Genomic DNA, 25,206 nt, shown 5'->3' on the forward strand with positions numbered 1-25,206 from the left:
CTCAATCACTGCCAACCCGCCACTACGGAATATTTTAGAGGCATTTAAATCCCGCTCCAGAAACAATCCACACCATCAGTTATTTTGATCATTTTAAAAATGCTGCAAATACAGGAAGCTCCTTTACTGCAGTAATAACTAATTCTTTAATACACACCTGTTGGGTGGAAGCTGTCACATAAAGGTCACTTTACAAACACAGATTTATTTTGGCAGGATTCCGTGTGCCTGACAGTGAAATGTGGACATTGAAGTCAATAAGCTCATCCCTTACATCTCGATGTGTAATCCTGGATGTCTGCAGAGGTACAGGGCCATGCAGTGACATCAGCTGGGAAACTGTCCATCACTCTCCACTGAAAGCTCCTTTAAGCTCCTTTCATATACATAAATTAGTAGGACATCATGCTTCCTGTAGGTGTGGTTGTTGAATTAATATCTGCAGTGGAGAGCGGTGGAAGTTACGGTGGTTTGATACGGAAGATCAAACTGGAGAACCCCTGTCTCGATGCACAAGCAATGTATATTCACTTGTATCCCCACTTTTGAAAAGTCTTTACTCAAAAGGATTCTGCTGTCTGTCAGGACACTGCCTCCAGAGGTCAACAGAGGTATTTACAGCATCTACTCACAAACGAAACGAGACACAGAAGACAGAAAGAAGGTTCTGTCTGCATATTTAGCATTGAGTGTAAATTAACTTTACCTGTTTGCTGTTTGGGTTGAATTCCCGTCCAAAGAGAGGATATGATGAAAGTTTAGTTTTACTTCTGAAAGTGAACCAAACTCGCGGGACAAGGTCAGACAGCGACATGTGTCCTAATATTTTCACAATAAAAGAAAAATCTAGCAAGCAGAATTTTGCTTTACCATGGTTTCTATCTTCACTGTATTTTTGTGATTTTACCTCTAAGATTTCACAGAAGAAACTGCCCAGTATGAGCATTAGGTGAGTTACAGAAAGCAGCGTGTATCAGTGAACTGAGATGCAGCTTTTCAAGAGGTCATCGCTCTTGTTTCGGTTGATTCTGGATTTCAGAGCCTTTAATCCCAATTCTACCACTTACCCCTACCCCTCTGCCCTTGGCCCTACCCCGATCATTCTCCTACCACCTTTTAGAACAGGGCTGAGGGCTGGGGCTAGCTTTGCAGCACTATGAATTGGGACACCCCTCGGCCCTCATCAGAAGTCGGGTTTCATCGGGGGTCCCTGTGTCAAACATATTACGTGAAAAACATGATAAAAGATGACGTTAATACAGTGATTAGTGCTCTTCAGAAGTTACAAATGGGTTTCCGCCAGACCTTTTCAGCCCGTGCTAAATTCTGCAGCGCCCGGACAACGGACAGGAAAAATAAATAAATAAATAGATAAATAACCCCCCCCCCCCCCAGTGGCAGCGCTAAAACGTTAATCCATGACTGGGACACTGTCACGCTAGTATATCTATAAATTTCAGTGAAGCAAATGTACTTTTTATAGCTGTTTAAATCGTATACAGAAACCAAGCTTACATTTGTGCGACTCCTCGGTGGGCGCCATGTTGTTGTTTTTCTGGCCAATGCGAAACTCCGCCTACTCCGATTGAGAATAGGGAGCATCAATGCAGACTTCTCGGAAAGGGGTGAAATAGCCCTCCCCCTCTCCCCTCCTCCTATTAAAAAAGTAGAATATGGGATAGCCCTGAAGCCTCGCTAACGCGCATATCATAGTGGGAGGGCTGAGGGGGAGGGGTAAGGGGTAGAACTGGGATTGGCCCTTTGTGTGTGGAGTTTGCATGTTCTTCCTTTCTCTCGGAATACTCTGGTTCCCACAGTTCCAAAGCAGGTGAGCGTGTGAATGTGTGTGCGGGATTGTGACTGTGGGAGTCAGCTGGGACTGGCTGCACGCCGAGACTCAATCCCTGTAAAGAAACGCTGCAGCCCAGAGTGAAAACCTGACGAAGCTCCGATAACATCATGGTCAACTTAAAGAACGGGAACAGCTGACAGACAGTCTCTCTTCTCGTCTTCCAAACTCATCATCAGTCAAATGAGCGGGAACATGTGACACTATCAACCTGATGATCTACCTGTTCATCTCCACCTGAGGGATTCGAGGAGCTTGATGCTGCTGTGGAAACTGAAGCAGGAGCAAAAGTTTCAGTGGATCATTCTTTTTTTTCATTAATTTAATTGCTGGAGGAATCAGAAGACAATCATACTTCAAAGGGAATGGTGTCCACTCCACACGAGATGTCATTTCTTATAGATGAAAGCTTTTTCGAGGATTCTTTTTTTCATTAACACAGTTGCAATACATTTGTTAGAAAGACTTCATCGCCTGGATTGATTTTTGATTCAACAGGTGCGCAGCTCAGGAACAATGCACCACAGCTCCACTCCAGGGTCTGCCGTATTTTCGCAGTCCATTAAATCCATGCTATTGAATGGGCGCCTTGAGTTTCACACACATCACCCCGTCGTCGTTTGAAAAGGTGAGGCTGGAATGACAGAGCAGTGTGAGAGTTTCAGGCCTCTGAAATTCTTGGATGGAATTATCAGGAGAACAATAGTGTCTGGTCTCTTTTCTCCTGGAGCGTAATCTCTTGAATTCCTCTTCTCTTTCCCCTTTGAAAGTCGTCGGTGTGACTCGATGTTTCGATCTGTGTTGTTCTCTGCCCAGCCGGCTGGAATTTCTCAAACGAAGGTGTCGGACTGAAGGAGAACAAAAGAATTTGCAGGTTCGATAAGCCGGCTTGTTTGGGCTTACAGTGAGCGTAATCCAACGCATGAAGATCGAGAACAGAAAACGGCAGAATGTATAGAAATAAAGCTACAATTTAATCCATTAAAGGCTCCGTTTGGGACAATGCTCTGGTTTCTCATTTAGCCTTAAAAGGTAGAAGAGGTGGCTCACTTCAACGTGATCTGTTGTTAAAATATTTCTGTCCAGATGGGGATTATTTTTGAGAGAGTGGTAAAATGAGAGAACTCATATTCACCGGTCTTTTCAGACATCACGTCTCAGGCCATTTTTCTCTGGAGGGAGATTGGACTGAGATGCTGGACAGCGTTTTCCATCAAAACACAGAATGAAAAAATAAATTATTATAATGGCAGAACAGAGGTGCAGCTCTCCGACAGCTTCAGAGACTTTCTAAATCAATGCAAAGAGCACAGAAGCGGCTCCAGCAACATGGAGCGAATTATTAACGTATTTTTAATATTTGATTTCTGGACGATTTGTGACTCGGGCTGCAGGTTACAACATGGACACGTTTATCAAAGGGTAAACCCAGAGAGACAGCTACAGACTGAAATGTTTAGACTGCAGTCAGGAAAACTCACAACGCCCAGGAAGAACATGCAAATACAACAGAGAAAGGGCAGGACCAGGTTTGAGCCCTCAACCTTCTCGCTGTGGTTTATCTAACATTAATAGCTGATTCTGGCAGGTTAGAATTAAAATACTGACACTTTTTCCCCACTGGCTGCTCAGGGAATCACGATGTAGAGATAAACGTATGTGCCTCAAGGACTTGAACCATCGGCGATGCACTGATACACAGAGACAGAAGCTGTGAATAAACCCGTGTGTGTCAGTGGCAGCACCTTCCTGGAGATGAAAATCCACAACCTCACACTCAAGGCTGTGCTTCTGGGCTGAACATCGGCACGGCCGGCCCCGGGGCCGTGCTGGCCCAAGGTCCGCTCTCACACACAGGTCCCGGGTAACACAATATTATTCTCACTGGCACTAATAAATGGAACCTGCAATTCTTATTTTGCCTCTGTTTGCCACGTTACTGCGTGGGATGCATGAAAATGACACCATGTGTGAACTGAACACATTAATGATAATGCAACAAGCGTGACACATTTTCACAGGAGAAGGATGACTTAGTTAAACATTTACCCATCTTGTTTTTAAAAATGATAGATAGATAGATAGATAGATGGATAGATGGGAGTGGTGTCACGTGACCCCTGCTGCCTCCTCCCTGCAGTCTGCAGGACTCAGACGTTTCAGTATTTTCTCCGTCGCTCCAAACTTTTTTTCTTCTTTCTTTTCTCCTCCGTCCCTCCTTCCTTCCTTCCTTCCCTCCTTCCTGGGCGCAGCCGTCCGTCAGTCGGAGCCGCGGGGACCGGAGGGGTGTGATGCCGCGGGACCGTGCGCGCGGTCCGCGCTCCCGCAGCACCGAGCAGACGCGGCGGAGGTGAGCGCGCGGACGGCGGCTCCATGTTCACGGACTGCAGCCCGGAGAGAAGCGGCCGCCCGGAGCCCGTCAGCATGCGGCTCCCGTTCAGCGTCCTGTACCCCGTCCTCTCCCTCGCCGTCTTCGGATTGTACCCCTCCATGGTGAGCCGTTTCTGTGTGTTTGTTTTGATGCACAGCGAGAATTGTTGCGCACTCAGCATGCAGAGCGCAGTTTCTCCAGAAAACCCTCAGTAGAGGTAGCCTGGGCGCAAAACTTCATTCTAAAGTCCTGCAAATTTATTAGCACATTTTAAACTTGATTTCTCGCCATAACTCTTCATTTGCAATCATCTGCGTGTCATGTAGAACTTAAAGTTTGGGTATCTGTGCTTGCCGCTTTTCACAGACGTGGTCCAGACAATCCTAATTTACAGGTTGCGTTTTAAGAATTCAGAATGCATCCGGGCGACATCTCTTCCTCCTTCTTCAGATGAAATAAGTCACTTCGAGCAGAGAAAGGCTGAAATCTGCAGGTTTCTCCGCTACATGACCGCTGTATCAGTTTTAGAAGGAATTTGTCTTAATTCCTTGCATCAAGCAGCATTAAAGACATTTTTCTTCTATCCGGAACACTGCTTTTTCTTTAGAAAATATCCACCTTTTGTTGTTCCTCATCTCGCCCACTTGTGGATGTGCAGTCGTTTGTTAGCCAAATTGAATATAATGCATTTGCGGGAAGAGGAACATGAGCCAGCACCAGCATTCATCATGAGGGATTGACTTCTTTCCCTCCGTCTAATAGATTGTGATGCTTGAGCCCCAAAGATGTATAACTCTCTCATACCCGGGTCATGAAATCATCCTTCTCCTGAAAAGCACTGCCTCTGTTTCGTCTGAATTTATTGCTGTGCTCTCTGTGTTTTATCTCTGTGTTTAATCTGAAGCTAATTATTGAGAGAGAGAGAGAGAGAGAGAGAGAGAGAGAGAGAGAGAGAGAGAGAGAAGTGCACGAGCAGTTATTCTGATGAAGGGAAGAAAGAATGAGCTGGAAGGGAGCTGGTCACAGGTCCAGTGTGATGAACGGATGAATGGATGCTGGAGGCTGGGGGGTCTGTGGAGCTGTCCGCCGCTCTGGTGCTGAAACTTCACTGCTCCCGCCCTGTGGCTGTGCAGTGAGGCAGAGACAGCAGTCTCACTCGTTCACCATTCACCCAGTCATGAACTGTTCTGAGAACCTTTTCCCAGACCGCTGTGACGCTGATGTGCATCCATTCATCTGCTGTGTTTTCTCGGGGTTGGTGTCATTGATCCTCATCAGTTTGCTGATCTACTAATTACTGCATCAATAAGAACACTGGCGTTGTTATTATAATCCGTTTTGTCAAGCTCTAGTTTTAGTTGCACTGATTAATAAGAGGTGTTGATCGCTCGTATTGTCTGACCAGCAATAAAAAGGTCGTAGCATTCTCAGCGGGAGGTCCTTGTCCTTGCATAACTCGCAAACACTCGGAAATATTTAAATGTTTCGCATAACGCATTTCCTCCTCCGACTATCACTGGTTCCACCTTCTCTTTTATCCGCTTTTGATAGATCACTGAACACACCTCTGCACTGCCATGGAGGAATCTCCTGCTTGATCAAGAGCTGCATGCAAATTGATGGTTTGGCCCCAAAGGCCGTTCGACTTCAGTGTTAAAAAATTATCTGGAAAGCCAAACCTTTTATGGTGTTACGCTAAGATGGGAATTATTAAGCTGTCACTCCCAGGCTGTCAGACCTCGTTCAAAGACCTTTATTCATGTGACTAAGGCCTGGCAGCCGCTCCCTCTTGACATTTAAGTTTATGTGTTGGTGCTTGCTTTTGTTTTTCCCTCCACAGGTTCGGTTTAACAGCTCTAAAATAAACTTTTACAGCCCGGGTTGTGGATAAAGTGGCTAAAGCTAGTGTTAGCAGTATTGATTTCCCTTTGTTGTGATGCTCCATGATCATGTTTGCACAAATCACCTCTGCAGTGTAAACAACAGTTCCTTGAAGGGCCTTTGTGATAAAATGAAATATTTGCATAGCGCAGTTTTCCCTTAAGGTCTCCGCCAGCCGGGTAATTACACAGTTGCCGCTAACGGCATTGTTACTCTCATCATGATCGAAATGATGACTGGAATTTGCGTTTTATGATTACACATTATTCCTGCACCTGGAGGGCACGTCGTTTGAAGAAGAAATGAGAAACTTAAAGAGTCTGATGCAGGAGTGGTTGTGTCTGTCCGCTAATTCATCAAAAAGTTTCGACATCCGTCTCCTACAGCTCTGAGAGCGGCGTGCTGCAGGGGATCCCAGCTCGCAGCGGGAGACAGACCATCACGAACACTGATTCCATCAAATCAACCAGATTCAATACACGCGTGTTTAAACCGGCTTGCGGACTTGGCTTGTTTGAAAATGTGCGCGTTTGTGGAAACTGATCGATGAATGCATCGGACAGATGCACAGATAACACACACATGCTTTCCTTTGTGTCTCTGAGATTGTCTGAATTCATTGATGTGATGCTTTGTAAGGTCTGAAAACGCTCGTGTGGCGTGTGATTAAAAGCTCAGCTTGTGGCAGAGACGCTGCTGCTCTGAGGTGAGAGGCGTTTCTTCAGCTGGCTCACGACGGTTTCTCTTTGTGCACTTTGTGAGAAGAAAGTTTCTGTCTTTGCGCCTCTAGTTTTGTGACCAGTCGTTTCCCGCCCTCTGATAGGCTGGATAACCCCCTTCGCTTTACATTCCATCAAATCCCTCTGTGGTGACCACGAGCAAATGAACAGTGAAGCCATACAGATTGTGAAGGTGTGTCTGAAGCCAAAGCCTTTTATTTGATAACTCCTGCTGTATGGTGGGTAATGGCAGTTTCCTGTGGGCCGAGTCGATGTCTCCACTCTATGTTCCCTTTACCATCATGCATATCACTCTGACACATCATGTATGTTTTGTTGTTTTCCCGTTAGTGAAAGAAAACCCATCTTATCCTTGAACACGGTTACAGAAGAGGCACATTCATCATGAAGCCCTTTCTTCTGTCGGTTTTTGCTCTTTAAACTACACAAAAGTAAATTAACTATGGGTGGTAATTATTGTACAGAGAGCAGTCACAGCAATTATCCTCTCTCGGCATGAAATACATCAAATACAGTCCAGAGATGTGTGATGACTAGGAGTAAATTCAATGCAGATGATAATTATTGTTGGGTTTTCAATAGAACATGGGTCCAGATTTGTTTACTTATTTCTGTATTTCTGTCATGGAGAAGTGAATATTGAGTGTAAAATCATTGCAGTTGGATTGTTCCTCGTTGTTTACATCGCGTCCTTCAGTGCAGCGGTGAGTCGAGCCGGTTGTGTGAGCAGTCCCGTCAGCCATTGTGAGTCGGCGAGACACACATTTGCAGAGGTTTTTGCTCTCAGCCCGATGTTCTGTTGTCAGATTTTAAGTTATAAATCAGACAAAAATACGAGATTTAATGTGATCGAGGCTGCTGGCTGTGGGAACAACCTGCAGAGAAAGTGCAACATCCCGCTTTTAATACAAGCTGCTGATCATTCATCACACAGAAACCAGAGAGGACAGTTCTGAGTGTGGTTTTCTGCTTTGTGGAGCTGAGGAGACGGTCTGGCAGGAGGCGATGCCATTTCTGGTTTGTTTGAAATCCTTTTCCAGTTTTGCATCAGACCACACTCCAGAATGAGAGACCTGCTCCGGACACACACCGACACAGCAGACCAGCACCACTCAGCGATTGATAAGGAAACGCCGCAGGTTTCGTATTTCCCACAACCACTTCCCGAATGAAAGACGACGCCCTCTCACTCCGTGTCAAGACAAACACGGCGAACTGTTATCCACAGGACTGTCAGAGGAGTCGTTAATTGTGACTCTGCGTGGTTGGCGTCTGGAGCAGGGAGGGGGTTGTCAGTGCTGATGGTCTGGAAACAGAGAGAGCGCAGCGATGATGGATGTGAAGGGTTCAGACTGCGGGGAAGATATCAGCCTCTCGCTGCTCGGACTTGGAAAGTTTCGGCCCATGTGAGGTCGTGATGATGTTTTCTTGTCGTGCAAATGATTTTAATCTTATTTATTAGCGCGACAGCGTCGACGCGCTGACGGTGACAAACACACATCGGTTATGTTTGAGCAAATTTCCTTTCTTTCCTGAACTGTGCACTCCAAAACAAATTAATCAACACAGGCAATTTTAATGTGCCAAATTATAAAATGTTCAATATTGCTGTCACTTTGTGTACGTTCATTATGACTCTTAAAGTGACTTTTCCTTGTACAAGCTCTTTTTTCAGTCCTCTGGGTAAATGCAGCTCAGTTAATAATAAATCCAGGCATAATTACAGGAGTGGAGACATGATGTTGAAACTACCAGGGGCATAGTTACGGCTCTGTCTCCGTTCCCCTTATGATTGCTATAATTACAGCACGAGCAGCCTCGCTATCAGATGTGTATCACTGGATGGAAGCTGAAAAGCCGGGCCTGAAAGTACAGCCGACATTTGTGATCTCAGTTCATTTCTACTGTACTCCTGCAGCCGGGGCGGTGACTAGAGGCTCTGTAAAGCCCCGCCAGTGAAGGTAAGATGTAACGTAACTTATTGAGGAGTTGGAAACAGACGCCTATTTACAGCTCAGGAACAGAAACACAGTTTGGAAGTTTGATACAAGACTGATTCCAGTTACAGTGAAGATAGACCACTAAAACACCAACTCGGACCCTTACGCAGTGGTTATAGATACGTCCACTAGAGGGCAGTGAACTCTTTTTTTATGGATTCTTCTTTTTTTTTTTTTTAATGGTGCCACTTTTTTCACCATTTCTCTGGAGAATTCATGTTTATTTTGTGCAGCGGGTGGTTAATTAAGGAGCCCGTGTTGAAGTTTGCTTAGGGACTTTGACCCAAAATTGTATTTGTAGTAAAACTTTAATGAAACTTTAGCTTCATTTTGGGAAAAACTATCTTAAGATGAAATTTGGGCCATGTTTCCCAGCTGTACTGGAAGGATCATTATTTGTAATATCTACCAAGTTACATTGTTTTTGTTTTTTGTTCTTTTCATGCTGTTTGCAAAGGATTTGTACTTTAGAAAAATGCCCCCACAGGCCATTAGTGGTATTACTCTGTTTTCTACAAACACCAATTAAATGTACATTTCAGTTTCCGTTAGTCTGCATTGAATTTTATTTTGAAAAAGCTTCACTCCTGTCAGTGCTGTTTTTTTTCATACGTTCATGCCCCGTCCCGCCGATCCGCTGGAAAAATATGTAGCTTAAAACCAATTCATAGCACATTAAAGGTTGGCGAGCGCTGTGCTCCACATCCAAAAGCTCCCTTGGAAACATACCAAATTACATACATTATGAATTCAGAAGACGTCCAGATCGCTCCACATGCATCCATCTGTGTGTATTTAGGCCCTCAAGGGAACATTTATGTAGATTTTAATTCCCAACGTCAAGGCACAGACATGTTGGTTTGAGAGCTCATCACACCGGTAGTTGCTGAAATGTTGTTCGACCAAACAAAGAATGGTGAGCGATGCTCAGCTGCATGAGACGTCTGATCCTTACAATGATAGTTAGTAGTTTGAGAGGAAGGGACGCTGTTGCGCAGATGCAGCGACACAATGGAACGTAACGTTTTTATATGCTGAGAAGTTTGCTGGAGCAGAGGCGAGCTCTCCCGGCAGATGGAGCAGATCATGAATTACCTGCAGCTTTAAGCGTGCTCGGACACTCACTGAAAACATGTTGACTGTTTGTAATGGACGAGAACAGCGAGATGTATTAGTCCATTACAGCAGCTGTGAATACACACATTGAAGGTTTAAAACGTCTGCTTTAGGAGAAAACTGCAGCCCAAAAACACACAACCAGCAACTCTGCAACATCCGGGCTGAAGTTTTTCACTGTCCCACGACAGTCAGTGTGATGGTAGAGTGCTGAGCGGAGCAGCAGATCAGGGCATTTTCATTCATTACACAAAATAAATCAGTGTCAACTTGTGTGAAAAACTAGATACAATAATATTAATTCAGGGGTTATTTTCTGCTCTCAGATAAAGGGATTATTGAGATCATGGAGTTGTGCTGCACGTCGGTCAGAATATGTGAATCTGAAATGTGCTCAACCGTTTATTTTGGCTGCACGCGCGGCTGAGCGCTGCCTCGGCGGCAACATATGGTGAAATCCTCAAGTTTCCAAGCCTGACGAACAATCACTCTTCTCCATCTTGGTTAAGCAGCCCTTCCGGTTCTCTTTCTGAGCAAAACAAACTCGTACTAGTTCCATAGTACTCATGAAGCTGTGCTGTTAGTCCTCCACAATCATTGAATAAGCACTTTTCACACGTTCGCCGCTCGCAGTTTTATTACATCAGAGGAATGCAAACAATGCCTTTACTGGCGGTAACCTCAGACAACCTGAGAGACTCCTCAGACTAATTATTTCACCGCATATCTTATGTAAAGTGCAGCGCTGTCTGTTCACGCTCTTATATTCTGTTTTCATTTGAAGCAACACGTGTGGTGCATTCCGGGGAAGTTGCTGAGAGGCATTCAAAGAAACAGGAAATCATTAACTCAAATGTTAGAGGTAAGTTCAAGGAAAGTAGTTAAAGCAAATAAATTGCAATATAACTTCAAAGAGCCTCCTGAAATGCAGCGAACATACTAATGTGCTGGTATTTAAGAGCTTAACTCTCGATGTAGAGGTGGTACACACACACACGCACGCACACACACACACGCACACACACGCTCGTGCTTTTACATCAGGATTGTTGAAAATGCGCCGGATTCCCGTCACACCGACGCATAATTAGATGGAGAAAAATTCAAACTACGCTAAAGAGCAAGAAATAATCAGGTGAACAACCTTTGTGGCAACATTTTGTGAAATGTGACCACGTCTGAATCTGCAGATCCTGTGACATTATTCTGGCAGCGATGTCCTTTTCCCGGATTCAGCCCTCTTATGCAATACTAATGAGCATGCTGTCACTTTCCAAACCGCCGTCCTCACAACCTGCCAAGACGTGCACACTGATGACACACATTTGATTTGGGCGGCAATTAAAGACGGGGTCTTACTACAGTGGACTTCCCCAAGAAGGACTGGATCTGGAGAAGCAGTGTTTGGAATGAAAACCTGCAGTTTCTTACTGATGAGATGTGAGGATGATGCCATGAATAAATGTTGACTGAAGCCTGTTTTTCAACCTGCTGCAAAAAGAAACTGAACTTTTAGAAAGTATTTTCCAGTTCTCACTTGCTGTGCAGACGGTGGTGCATGACGACCCCAAAGTGGACCAAGGTTCGCTTTCTAGTCATAGAACCTGATCTGGAACAGGTCCGAGACTTGAAACAACATGTAAGACTCAAGCAGCACGTTGGGGGAAATGAAATGTGATTTCAAAGGGTTTGGAGATGTTCTGAAATATTTAGGGAACCCCGCCGTGAATTCTGCATCTGGTGACGCCTGGGCGTAACTTGTTTACGCCGACGTGACTGCTGAGTGGGACGAAGTGCTTCTGCTGGCAGGGACAACAGGAAGTGAGACGTCCATCACGGCGGCCGACACCCTGGATCCGCTCGTCTCTGCGTCTGAAACAAGACGACTTTATTCAGCGGCCCGGGGGTTTCCTCCTGCTCCGCTCCATCCACGACGTCTGACGGTTCTGTTTCTTCACCGCCCTCTGCGGCGCTCATGACTGACGCTCCGTCCCGCTCCGTCTGACGACTCGATGGAGCGTCGGGCCGCGGACTCCGTGACGCCGCCGCTCGTTCGGAGAGGGGCAGAATGTGCCGAGCGCCTCTGGAATTATCTATTCAATCTTCTCTTCACCGGGGTCAGAAGAGCCAGGAAGGTGGCACGCCTCGAGGAAATTAATCTCCCTGCATGCCTTTCACCACAGAAGAGACGGCTCTCTCCGCGCCGCGTCTCTCTTCTGCTCTCTTTCTTTCCGGAACCTTTTCGGTCTGGGGCTCACTGCCGTCGCTCTCGTGTTTTGGTGGGCGTCGCCGTTTGTCACCGCCGCCTAGAAGACGTCTGCATCAGTCTGGTCTCGGAGCCGGCTGCACGCGCGAGTTCATCTTCCCCTCCGCCATTAGAGCCCAAATGTTAACTCGTTTAGGCGGCGCGGCCATCAGTTACAGTACCGTCATGCGCATCCCGCTCCGCCGGCCCTCCGTCCCCGGGTGGCTTTCTGTTTGGACAGGTTGATCGATGGCGGGAGAGATAGCATCTGTTTGGGGCTGTATCGTGGCGTCCGGGGCGGCGGCGTTATTGTGATCCGAGCGTCAGCTCTGTTGGCATCGCTGCCAAATACATTTGTCTTTGAATGTATTAACAGGATGTTTTTTTTGTTTTGTTTTTTTTTTTTCCAGACTTTCTCAATGACACAAAACCAATTCTTACCTGCGAATGTGAGAGCTGCTTCCAGCCGCCACCGGTCCAACAGCCTGACTCAGCAGTCTGCGCCGTTTTCACACTACGAGGCATCAGATTATGTCTGAGAAATCCCTCATTTAAATACGTATTCTCTCTCCGTTATGGAGTGCAACACGTTCCACAATAAATCAGGTTCACAGGTTTTTTTTTTTACCCTCTTCTGCCCACCTTATTGCAGAGAGACTTCATCTCTCTAAAAGGCTTTTTTCAATAAAGCCATGCTCCTGATCTTTTGCCAATTTACCTAATTGATTTTTCTTGTTGGAGCCTCTTTCTGCTCCAGCCTTTTGTTCCGCCTGAAATGCTGTTATTTTCTCTGAAAATGATCAAACGTCTTGCTCTGCACTTCTTTTCACACGTCAGCCTAACCTTTCTGCAATTAGGTTTGCATTCATCTCTTCTTCGTCGTTGTTTATGACGGATCGATTTCTTCCGCCGACCTCCGACAGTCTCTTAATATTCCGCCTCACCTGAGGAGATCCGCACGTCGCCGTCTCACGCCGCTGCGGCCCGGCAAATGGAATCAGCCATCACGATAATGGCTACAGAAATCATGTCAGGAGCCGGAGCGGCGCGGCGGGGCGGAGATCCGCTGAGCGCAGGCAGTCGCTCGTCCTGCTGGGAATCCCGGCGACTGACTCAAAGCGATCTACTTAACACTGAATAGAAACATCTCCCGGCCGTCAGGGAAAAACTTAGCGAAGTTTAATATATGTGTAAAAACAATATATTGATTTATCTGAATCACAAAAGAATGATCTGAATGCAGAATGAAGGAAACTAAAAAGATGAATCATCGAGATGGGATGGTGAGCATGAAGCAGCAAACCGTGAAGCCGCAGAAGCTAATATTCGCCGCCGCAGGTGAGGACAAAGGAAGCGATACGGATCTAATGAGCGTGGCTGACGCCCCCAGACATCGTTTACTAAGTCAGTCTTGACCGAATTACCGGCATTAACCTGTCTGTTACCCATCAGCCCCCTGCGCCGTGACCCCAGCCGGACGTAAAGGTCGATGGGGACGCGGCCGATGATGAGTGTGAGCGATCCAAGGCTGGGTAAACGCTGATGACAGAATAACAAGAGAGAGGAGATTCGCTTAGGTGAATAATTGGTGGGATACCTGTCTGCCGAGAGGAGGATGAATCATATTTTCCTCAGGGAGGTGTTCATTACCGTCGTTGTTTACGCTGTTGACTTTTCGTGTTTTTACTGAGTGATTCATAATCAAGACAATCAGATCTACGTCTGTACGGCGCGTCTCCTGCGCGCTAACGGCCTGTGGAAACACACATTCAACACACAGACGAGTGCTGCTGGATTGAGACGCTGCTCTGACTTCCATTAGTGACAAATGACGAGAGGATTTATGACCTGATGAGGGCGCTAATGAGTCTGATGATGAAACTCAATGAAATCCAGCAGCCACAAGTTCCAGGAAACAGAAATACAGCTCGACCAGGCCAGTCACTTTCTCTCTCCTATTACAGGAATTTACTCCCAGGAGCTGACTGCAGAAAGTAAACTGAGTATTAGAGAATGCTGAAAACGTCAGGATGAATAAATCCAGTTTATTTGCTCATTATGGGGCTTGACGAACGGCTCAAGCAGTTGTTGGATTTTGAGAAATACAAATTTTGGTGTGTTGTGATTTGCGCGTGGCGTCAACTTATTAATATTTCTTCATGGAAGTAAGGCGGAGACACACAGAAACAAAGTGTGTGTGGGTTGTACACAGAATGAACCCAGACACATTCACACTCCTCAAATAAAGACGAGAATCGAACTGGAGTCTTTCTGCTGTGGGGCGAGAGTGCAAACCACTACGACACAGTGTGCAGTTCAACAAGATAGGATTCAGTAAATAATCTGCATGTTAGATAAATCCAACCCATCCGCTGTGCTGAGAGTTCAGAACTCTGCACACAAAGTGTGGAAATCTGTGTTTGGTCGATTTTCTGCTTGGGCAGAAATAATAAGATCGGAAAGTCTGATCAGATCGTTTTCGATTTGTGCCACGTTTTTACAGAATATGTAAAAGTAGTGTTTTAAAACCTTTTAGAATTACCAGCCTTTGAGCAAATCACTGGTTACATGATGGGAACAAATCTCAGCGTTGATCGTTTTATTATATCTAGAATACATTTTATGATTTTTCTTATTAATTTGCAGAGGCCCAGTGGCAGATCCAGCATTAATATATAATGCAGCAGCATTTATTCTCTCAGCTATAAAATGCTTGAGGGCCAATAAATCACTTAAACATTATATATAAGTGTGTTTATGAGCAGGCTCCGTGTTTAAAACGAAAGAAAACCGACCTGTCAAATAAATATTTGTTTTTAAAGATAAAGTTGTAGAACTTCAAAGGCAATTTTATGGAGATGTTTGCAGCCTGTAATTTGTGAGATTGCTTTTTCACACTGCGTTTTATTGGCAGGAGTTTGCATGAGAGCATTATTGCATTGTCTGTAGAAATCGGAGCAAAGTCATTTTGAAGGAGGCCGCTTGATTCTGAATGAGTCCCCTGCAGTGCGAGAATGAAAAGGAAATAGGCGCCAGCAGAGAATCGTGGGCGTAAAAAAAAAAAAGTTTGGGGAAGATTTCACATTTTGAAAATGATCTAATGAATCTTAATGAAGAAATGTGATAATAATAAAAGGAAAAATAAGTAAAAGAGGTAGAAATGTAGAAAGCCGATCCTTCTCGATGTGTGATTTTCTTATTGAGAGGAAAATCTCTTTATTTCGGAAGCGTCCTGCTCAGATCGTTTCCTCTGCTTCTCATGTCGGCAGCTCGGTGGAGACTCTCAGCTGATACTATAAAATTCATAGGATTTGGTTTTTATTGCTGGGCTTATTGTTTAAACTGCATTTAACTGAACACTGCAAATCTCCGCTTTATTGCGCATTTGGCCGAACCGTTACTCATGTTTACGACAGTTTTGTAATCAGGCCCGGAGAGGGACTCTATAGAAAAGACATTATTGTAAATCTGCTGACCTTGCCACGCCGCTTCCAACACAAACCACATGTCGAGAGGTAACTCAATAAGGCTATATGTGATTTAATGGTTCTAAAGTGATGTTTAATCACTGGATAAGACGCGTCGATCCCGGCACAGACGGCCTCAGATTGCTATAAATAGTTGAGCGCGCTTTGTCTTCGTCCCCTTTGTGCCGAGCCGCTGGCAGATGGTATACGTTGGCCTTGTTTTCCCATTTTGACTGTAAATATACTGAATCCTGGCAGGAAACAGTATCTGCTGGCAACTCTGTCTGTGAAATATTGATGACTGCTGTATATCAGTCTTCAAAAAGCCATGAGTCAAACCCTGGCAGAGGAAGACTGGGAGATCAAGAACGAGCGCAACAGACGCAACATGGATGTGTGTGTGTGTGTGTGTGTGCAGCGCATGCTGTACGTGGCCACTCATGTGTGTGTGTGTGTGTGTGTGCAGGGCGACAGGGGAGAGCTTTCAGCTGCTGGATGCTGTTTTGTGAGGATGATTAATGGCCGGGCTTTGGCGTGCGGCTCTGCGAAACCATTGTGGCCTTGGAGTCTGATCGTCTTCCATCTCATGTACTCGGGGACGGAGAGAACACAGAGAAATTAGTCTTTCTTTTATCACCAACACCGTTTCATCTGCGACACGCCATGTTTCTCCCATCAGTGTGGAAAAAAAAAAAAAACCTCTCAGTATTAGAGACGTTCTTTAATCAATACACTCAGTCACTCAGTAACCATCTTACACTGAACTGTTTGCTTTTTTCACCTCTTTAACTTTTTCGCCTCCCCCTCTCAGGGTTTGTCGCCAGGATTACAGTGGATGAGACGCTTTACCGCTGCATAAATATTTATATCAACACAAAAGCATCTTCAGGCTTGTTTGCCTGCGTTTGTTTGACTGAAGAGTCAGCTAAATATCTCTGTTGCGAGGGAGCGCACGGCCTCAGGTCCCATGAATAATTGAGCGTCTGACTTCGACTTCAAGTTGCACAAAGTTCACGTCTTCAGTTCTTAAAGTTTCTCAACAATAATTTTCACACGCAACAAGTTGCTGTGTGTGGAAAACACTTGATTCGGACAAACTGGATGCAAAGGTGATATTTTCTCTTCACTCATTGTGGATCTTTGTGAGCGAAGTTAGAGGAGGAAATAAAACTTAAGCAGAGAAGTGAAGAGTTTGAGTTGCAGGGTTCGGTGGAGCCACATGGATCCGAGCTGTTTCACAAACCATAACCGCCCACCACCCCCGTCCACACAGGATACTCCAATAAAACAACAAGTGAAATGGGGGAGAAATATGAAACTAAAGAAAAAATGACTCATAAAACCCTGAATTAATGAGAATTTCTAAAAGGAAATGGGGGGAAACACAAGCAAAGCTGCTGAAAAACAGCTAAAATGTTAAAATTATGTTAAAAATACTGAAAAATACAACTGAGACTGCTAAAATGCAGCGTCTCTGCTTAAGCGAAGCATGTTTTATTTGCTTCTGGATCTCTGTGTGTGTGTGAGGTGGAAAGCCGTTCTCTGAAGCTGGAAATGTATGCGGCAGCCGGCAGAAACGTGGTTTCCAGTGAAAGTTCTTTGTGGGCGAACAGGTTGTGTTAAAGCCAGCCTGGGTTCGCAGTGGAACTCCGCAGGTCTGCCAACTGCTTTGCTCGTGGTGAGAGACTTCCACAGTCAGAGTCCCTCTTGTGCTTCACTCTGTTCAACAAACTTCACGCCGAATAAGAGGCGGCTCCACAGCCCGTCCTTTGTACCAGAAAGAAAGTTCCGCCGTATAAACAGACTTTCTCAGCGCTCTGAACAGAAGGCTTTTTTTACACTTCACAACCAAACTTTGATCGTGAAACATAACAGAAGAACACAAAGGAGATGGTTTGTGTGGCTTCGGCTCGTGCAGTCCTCCAAAAGACAGCAGAACGCCTTTCATGAACGGTGAGTGTTTCCATCTGGAACATTCAGCTTCTGCTGCAGAACAGCAGATTCAGGAGAGACACCGAAAGGTTAAAGAGTTCAGCTTATGTCCAGTTTGGATTGTTTTTTTTTCTTTCCCTGCAGTTGAAAAACAAAATCAATGTGATGGCTCAGGACGAGGATTCATGTGTGTGTCTACAGCGGCAGACAGATGTGTGTGTTTCTGCTCACACTGATTAATTTTTCATGCTTTGGAAGCTGTGCTGCCGGGGCTCTAAGAACTGGACTCTGCTGGCTCTTTTCTGGACATCAGACCGGCGAGCGGCTCACCGAGCCACAGAGTGCCGCCGACTGCGGTCAAATCATTTGTTGCATAGCAGGCGCCTGACTGTCGGAGGCGTGTTTTTTCTTTTTTTCTTTTTCAGTCAACTGACTTTGACCTTCGCTCAGTGAAAAATACTTCTCTATCATAACATGCTATGTTACTGGATTTCCTGTGTTTAATCTCTATTTCCATTTCAAAATATTGCTATGTATCTTAAGTTTGAGACAATAATGTAGTAATTTGGGCCATTATGAATGTAATTAAGCATGCAAAATAGTAGCATAGCACCTGAAATGTTTTCATTTTTGTTTACTGCATTGTACCTTTTGTAATTCATCAAACTGCAAAAATACTACCAAAAAAATCATTTATATCCAAAAAATTAAGCTCCATTTATCTGTTGTTACACTATATGCTGCAGTTATTACAATGACGCTAAAAACAGTAAAAGCTAAAGTTGTTATGCTTGGGTTTTACTACAATCAGAGTTCAAACTTATTATATTATCAGCCATTGTTACATTACTGTTTTTTACAGGCTGTGCGTGCTTTAGCGGACGTCCTGTTTTTCATATTTTAAGACATTCCTGTTCAGGAAATAAAAGCATCACCAGCAGAAGAGAAGCTTTGCGTTTCAGTTGAAATGATCTGTATGTTTGGTCTGCAGCGGTCACAGCTGTTATTATCAACGTTTGTCTGTATCACACTTACAATATCGTCCTTAAAATGTTCATTTTGAAAAATTTTAAAAATTGTTTCTAAGAAATGATGCAGAAAAAAGGGATGTTGAAAGAATCCCCTTTATCAGCCCCCAGTGGGGCCTCGCCCCGCACTTTGAAAACCACAGTTTTCCACTGGTCACTAATGGGGGTCATTTTAAAGTGTGGGGCTTCACGCATCTCAGATATCAAATTTTGTTGTTTTTCATTCAAATATACTACCAAACACTGGGTTAATTGAAGGACAAATAAATCCGTATATGTGTCGTTTTTTCCAGTAGCTTCCACAGATTTACTGTCTGTCTGTTCTAATTCCTGACTGACTGCAGGAGACACATTCTGTCCACTCAATGGAGACACAGGGAGACACTTTTCATTAATTACTGACAGAAATCAAAGTTTGAATTCAGATTTTTTTGGTTTCTAAGCTGTATGAGAATGAATAGACAACACTACACTTTCAGTCACCTCTGAACAGTCCCTCTTTGTAAATTCATGTCAGAGAGAATCGCTGTGATTAAGTTGGGAATTAATACAACCTTGAAGTGAGAGAACTCCAGTCTTTCGCTGGTTTGGGGTGAGATTTGAGAATGAGGATGAGTGTGGGAGACAAAAACAGACTGAACGGCTTCACTCATCAAACGGTTAAAGTCTGAAAGCCTCCTGTTGTTTTAAAGTGGAGTGGATGGAACCACGTGCCAAAAATTTCAGTATTCAACATTTCACAATCAGTTCAAGGAAGTTTGTACTCAGTTGAAGGACTTTTCCTTTATTTTTTTCCTCATTGTGAAAAACACATTTTTTTTCCTGTGTTTAACTAAAACAAAACGTGTATAAGAAAACAAGCCACTCAACAAAGACTATGGAAGAATTTCATTTTCGTTGCTGAAACTTTGACATGATAATTAGAAGACTAACTGGGGCTACACTTTGGGTTCACTGCATCGATCCGTCTTCGTCATACTGGGTCATGTGCTGCGAGATAAAGGCTGGATAAAGCCGCAGATTAATAAGTATAATTAATAAGCGAATTTAGCAGAGAAGGAAGTTTGTACGATGGAGATAAGAGAAGGAGGAGGAGGAGAAGTTGTTGAGTCATTTAATGTATGTGATTGTGTAACGGTTCCTCATTTCCAGTTTCATCGAGGAGCTCATTTGATCTTCCAGGTGAGATCAAGGCTTCATGATGGATCTTACAGCAGCAACAGTCCGATCAGCCACTGTGAGATTAGACCAGGAACTCTGCTTCAGTTCCAGATTGTATGAACTCAACCATATATCCACGACTCTCCCGTTTCCACCAAGAAATTAAACATGTTTCATATTCCTTTCTGTTGTGAATAAATAACAATTTTTGAAATCACACCTGTTCAGTTATGAAGTTTTTCATAAATATGAAAGAAAATTTGTCCTGTTCTGTGTCAAGAATTTTGAATTTCTCCAGCCTTTACTATTAACTCTGGTAATTGTTGATAATTTCATTATTAATTCAAAATCCAGAATGATATTTTAGTGTATTCTATGAGGCTGATATCAGTTTATTGTTTGTCATTTCCTTTTCAACAGCTGGTTAACTTATGTATATCCGATCCCATTATTTTTAATTATTAATAAATATCTTTGATAATCATCGATTATTGCCCATCAAGTTAATTCCCAATAATTGTGTATAATGAGCAAAACACGTTTCAACGAAAAGTGACTCCGGTTTCCTTTAAGGCAAGAACTGGAAACATTCTTTATGTTTTGACGGCGTCTTACTGCCTGAGTGTTATTCCTCATAATCACAAACACGACATGAAGGACCACTGCAACATGTGTTTATCGATTTAACCTTGATGATTCCGTGTGTGTGTGTGTGTGTGTGTGTGTGTGTGTGTGTGTGTGTGTGTGTGTGTGTGTGTGTGTGTGTGTGTGTGTGTGTCTGCAGACGATCGGCCCGAAGGAGGGCTGGCAGGTGTACAGCTCGGCCCAGGATGCCGACGGCCGCTGTATCTGCACGGTGGTGGCGCCGGAGCAGAGCCTGTGCTCCAGAGACGCCAAGAGCAGGCAGCTCCGCCAGCTCCTGGAGAAGGTGAGCACATGTGTGGAGGGAGTGTTTACCACCGCGGAGCACACCTGCACACACACACACACACACACACACACACACACTCCGCTCTGTACAGAAGGAAAATGATGAAGGAACACATGTTGGAGCTTTGATTTTCTTTTGAGGGCTGTAACTCCCAGCCTAATGCCAGACGTTTCACCATGTGCTTTTTAAAAGAGGCACACTGCTGCAGAGCTCGGACACATTTCTTTCTTTTTCAACAATACCCTGTTACAAAACCACACACAAAGGTTCACAAAGGAAGACTCATTAAAGTGCCTTTCAATTAATTTTACTGAAAGCAAGAAGGAAAGGCATGGTCTGTTCACCTGAAGAACAAACCCCGGCGTGACGCCGGGAGACGAATCTGCAGCTGATTACTCATCTCAGCTCGTTTTATTCCAGGTGCAGAACATGTCCCAGTCCATCGAGGTGCTGAACCTGCGAACTCAGAGGGATTTCCAGTACGTCATGAAGATGGAGAACCAGATGAAGGGCCTGAGGACCAAGTTCAGGCAGATTGAAGACGACAGGAAATCCGTCATGGCCAGAAATTTCCAGGTGTTCGACAGCACTCTGTAGCTCTGTGGAATTCAGCGCAGCCTTGTTGTTTTTTTTTTTGCGGGACGAGACTTTTACTTGACAAATCCAAAGATGGAAACACGCTAACATGTTTTGAGGTTGTTTCGCTGCTCCGGCTGCCCGGTGTGGATTTCACCGGACAGCTGGTGTGGGAGCGCCTCGATCTCCGGCGGAGAAACTTGCTAGACTCCGGATGAGTTGGAAAAATAATCGCATGGAGCTCGGCAGAAACAGCAGAATTTCAATTTCGCACGAGAGAAACACAAAGCAGGGATCAGGCTGCTCTGTCATGTTAAATAATCACCAAAGGGCTCTGAAGTCATGTACACTTCATGACTTTTTTTTTTTCAGTTGTCCAGTCCCTGCAAGCACACAGCTGCTCTGTGATAGCAGATATTCCGCTGTCTGCCAGACCTTTTCCCGGCCGTCACACCTATCTGCGTTCGTTCACCTCCGCGGCTGTCACCTCTGCAGGAGCTTAAGGACAAGATGGACGAGCTGAAGCCGCTGATCCCCGTGCTGGAGCAGTACAAGATGGACGCGGCGCTCATCTCCCAGTTCAAGGAGGAGATCAGGAACCTGTCGGCGGTGCTGACGGGCATCCAGGAGGAGCTCGGGGCCTACGACTACGACGAGCTGTACCAGCGGGTCCTGCGTCTGGACAACAGGCTCCGCAGCTGCATGGGCAAGCTAAGTGAGTAATGTAAGCCGCCGGGGGGGGGGGGGGGAAGCCGGGTGTGATAAGTCAGAATTAAATTCAACGTTATCTCTGAATAAACCAATATGATGTGGAAACTACATTTGTTGAGGTTTTTTCCTGCAGTCTTATCGGAGATAGCACTGGCAGTGGGACAAGTGCATAAGTGACAGTCGTGGAAATGGTAAAATAATGGTATTTTCATGAGGATAGAAACGGCCAGGGACGTATTGTCGTCATAGTAACCGCTATTTTTTTAGTCCTCACGGTGTACAGCAAAAAATAAATAAATAAAAAATAAATAAGCATGGAGGGAAATGGAAGTACAAGGTATATTTTGTGTGTTGACAGTCTTTCTAGTAGGGCGAAGTGTTTGTGTGTTATCCAAAAAAAAAAAGCCCTGACTTGGTTCATTCCAAAAAGCCTCTCAGGTTACTCTTGTATCTTTGTGTTTTGTAGCTCTAATGGTTTTCTTTCTCTGCTGTTGGCCATTACATCCCACACCAGCATTTGTTTCCTTGTAAAAAAAAAAAAAACATGGCTAATGGCGTGTGTTTTCACAAAGCGAGAAAAGAAGCAAATGTGTGTGTCTGTTCTTTAGGACTGTTTGAGGTATGAACTGCCTTCTACAGTGAAATGCTCTCAGAGTGGCGAAAGATGGGAGCTGAGAGTAAGATGCCGTACCTAATTGCCTCCTAATGGGCAGAAAAGGAAGCTGCTTGTGGCCTTCGCATCTTCTCTCAGAGAACCGGCTCTCCAGGGAAGTCGCTAAGATATTAATTACAAGCTGGCGAGCGAAATGTGAAAAACCAAACATACTGATATAATGAATAAGACTAATGGTTTCGACGAACCGCGCTATGCTAATACTGCAAATGTTACCGTTTAGCAAAGCACTCGATGACCCAGACGGAATATTGTGCACCGGTTTGCCGTCAAGCGCTTCAAAAAAGATAAGATGTTGGAGCCATGAGGAAGTGGAGTTGCCTTTAGCTACAGGCGGCAGATGCAACGTTATGCTCAAAGTTAAATAAAGCAGGAGCCCCGCTGCCAGTGCTATCTTAGTATGCACAGAGGGCACACTCTCTGGTGGCACAGGCATGAAATTGGCTTGAGAAATCTAGTTAGAGACAAAAACCACCACAGCACATCTTATCGCTGCATTTCTTTATTAACAGCGTGTGGGAAATTAATGAAAATCACTGGACCTGTGACAATAAAGACATCTGGAACCCGGTTTGGGGCATGGATGACTGATCCTCTCGCATCTACCAGAAACAACAGGGTGAGTTATGAGAGCGGGCGGCTGCCTTCCAAGCCCTGCGCTGTGTGTATAATATCTGTGTTGTGCTCTGGGAGAGCTCAGAATATCACAGCTGCTGTAGAAAGCGCTGACTTTCATGCAGTCAGTTTTGAGTTTTTTAATCATTATGACAGGAAAAAGCAAAGTTGTCCAGTTGATCTCATTCTGATTGTTCTCGTCCTTTCTAAATCCAGGTGTGGTACATGGACAGTTACACCAACAGCAAGATTGTGCGCGAGTACAAGTCGATGGATGAATTTGTGGCGGGGGTGGTGTCGCGAACCTACAGCCTGCCGTTCAAGTGGGAGGGAACCAACCACATCGTGTACAACGGGTCGCTGTACTACAACAAGTACCAGAGCAACATCATCGTCAAGTACAGCTTCGAGACGGGCAGCGTGCTGGCCCAGAGGGCGCTGGAGTTCGCCGGCTTCCACAACATGTACCCGTACACGTGGGGCGGGTACTCGGACATCGACGTCATGGCCGACGAGCTGGGGATGTGGGTGGTCTACGCCACCAACCAGAACGCCGGGAACGTGGTCATCTCCCAGATCGACCCCGACACGCTGCAGGTCCTGAAGACCTGGACCACCGAGTACTCCAAAAGGAACGCCGGCGAGTCCTTCATGATCTGCGGCACGCTCTACATCACCAACTCCCACCTGTCAGGGGCCAAGGTTTACTACGCCTACTCCACCAAGACGTCCAGCTATGAGTACATAGACATCCCGTTCCACAATCAGTACTTTCACATCTCCATGCTCGACTACAACGCTCGGGAGAGAGCGCTGTACGCCTGGAATAACGGACACCAGGTGATATTCAACGTCACCCTGTTCCACGTCATAAAAACCGACGACGACTCCTAAACGTGATTGTTTTTCAAACTGAAGCACCATGGCTGTGACGCGACGACGTACGGATTGAACCACTCTTTGTTTCAGCAGATAGGGACTGCTGTGATCCTGACTCGTCATTACTTGAACTTTTCTAATGGATTCTCGGCGAACTCGAGCATGGAGACCAATGACTCACTACTTTATTTATTTAATTTTTTTTTTTTTTTTTTTAACGATTTCCCATTGCTGCTGATCGGACAGGTCTGCCTTACTTGCTAATTGTTGGATCTGCCGGCTGAAGACTCCTGACAGCTTTTGCATGAATGTTGACATTTTGTCTGCAGTGACTCGCTGTGACCTTGTACCGCTGTGTTTCTGTTGCCTACTCACAGTGTTTGCTTTCATTGTCGATTTCAATGTGTATTTAAAGGTATTTAAACTACTGCATATTTGCTACCATAAGCTAAGTGGTTATAAAATATAGTGGCCCTTCTTTTGAGGACAACTCTGTAAGATTTTGCCATGACATCCGTCTCTGTGGAAAAAGAACATTTGTATTTTTTATAAAACAAAACTATGAGAGATTATGTGCAATTTCATTAAAAATAAATATTGTACATTTCATGAAAATGGTCTTGACTGGTAAAATGAAAAATGGATCAGCATGCAGATTTCAGCCTGTTTTAATGGTGAGGAATCCAGTGTGTGTTGCTAAACTGATCTGGAATCCTGTGAAAAACTTCTGGCTATTCCAGCATTTTTGAATACTTAAAAAAAAAAAAAAAAGACACATAAGCCGCCACCTGCGCATAAAATGAGTTTGTGGTTTGCTTGGAGCAGATGTGCATTCACATATGTTGGGTTGGCTGTTTGATAATGAGAGCGAACAACTTTACTTTTTACAGCAGTTACTTGGAAGTCAAATGATGCACACTTGTTATTTAGGACTATTTAGCTTCTAAAGGTGCATTAAAGGTGCTGTAGGCAGGATTTTGCTAGTCAATGCTAATTTTTCTGTGTTTTCTTTGGATTAAATGTTAGAGTAT

The 25,206-nt window shown here is 44.7% G+C and overlaps 1 protein-coding gene across 1 annotated transcript; it reads left to right on the forward strand.

The window, feature by feature from the left end:
• Nucleotides 1–4,159: 4,159 nt before the first annotated feature.
• On the forward strand, nt 4,160–24,704 carry LOC115394582 (noelin-3-like). Its single transcript, XM_030099928.1, has 6 exons — nt 4,160–4,342; nt 20,575–20,718; nt 21,142–21,297; nt 21,793–22,012; nt 23,194–23,300; nt 23,513–24,704. Exons 1-6 carry the CDS (start codon nt 4,223–4,225, stop codon nt 24,188–24,190), a joined length of 1,425 nt encoding a protein of 474 aa, XP_029955788.1. The 5' UTR covers nt 4,160–4,222; the 3' UTR covers nt 24,191–24,704.
• The last annotated feature ends 502 nt before the right edge of the window (nt 24,705–25,206 follow it).

The sequence above is a fragment of the Salarias fasciatus genome, chromosome 9 (assembly GCF_902148845.1).
Source record: "Salarias fasciatus chromosome 9, fSalaFa1.1, whole genome shotgun sequence".
Lineage (NCBI taxonomy): Eukaryota > Metazoa > Chordata > Actinopteri > Blenniiformes > Blenniidae > Salarias > Salarias fasciatus.

Bases quoted from the DNA above. Each gene is read 5' to 3' on its own strand.
- LOC115394582 (XM_030099928.1), top strand. From the start codon at position 4,223: ATGTTCACGGACTGCAGCCCGGAGAGAAGCGGCCGCCCGGAGCCCGTC. The intron at 20,719-21,141 runs GTGAGCACATGT...GTTTTATTCCAG, and splicing joins TCCGCCAGCTCCTGGAGAAG to GTGCAGAACATGTCCCAGTC. The intron at 21,298-21,792 runs GTGTTCGACAGC...TCACCTCTGCAG, and splicing joins TCATGGCCAGAAATTTCCAG to GAGCTTAAGGACAAGATGGA.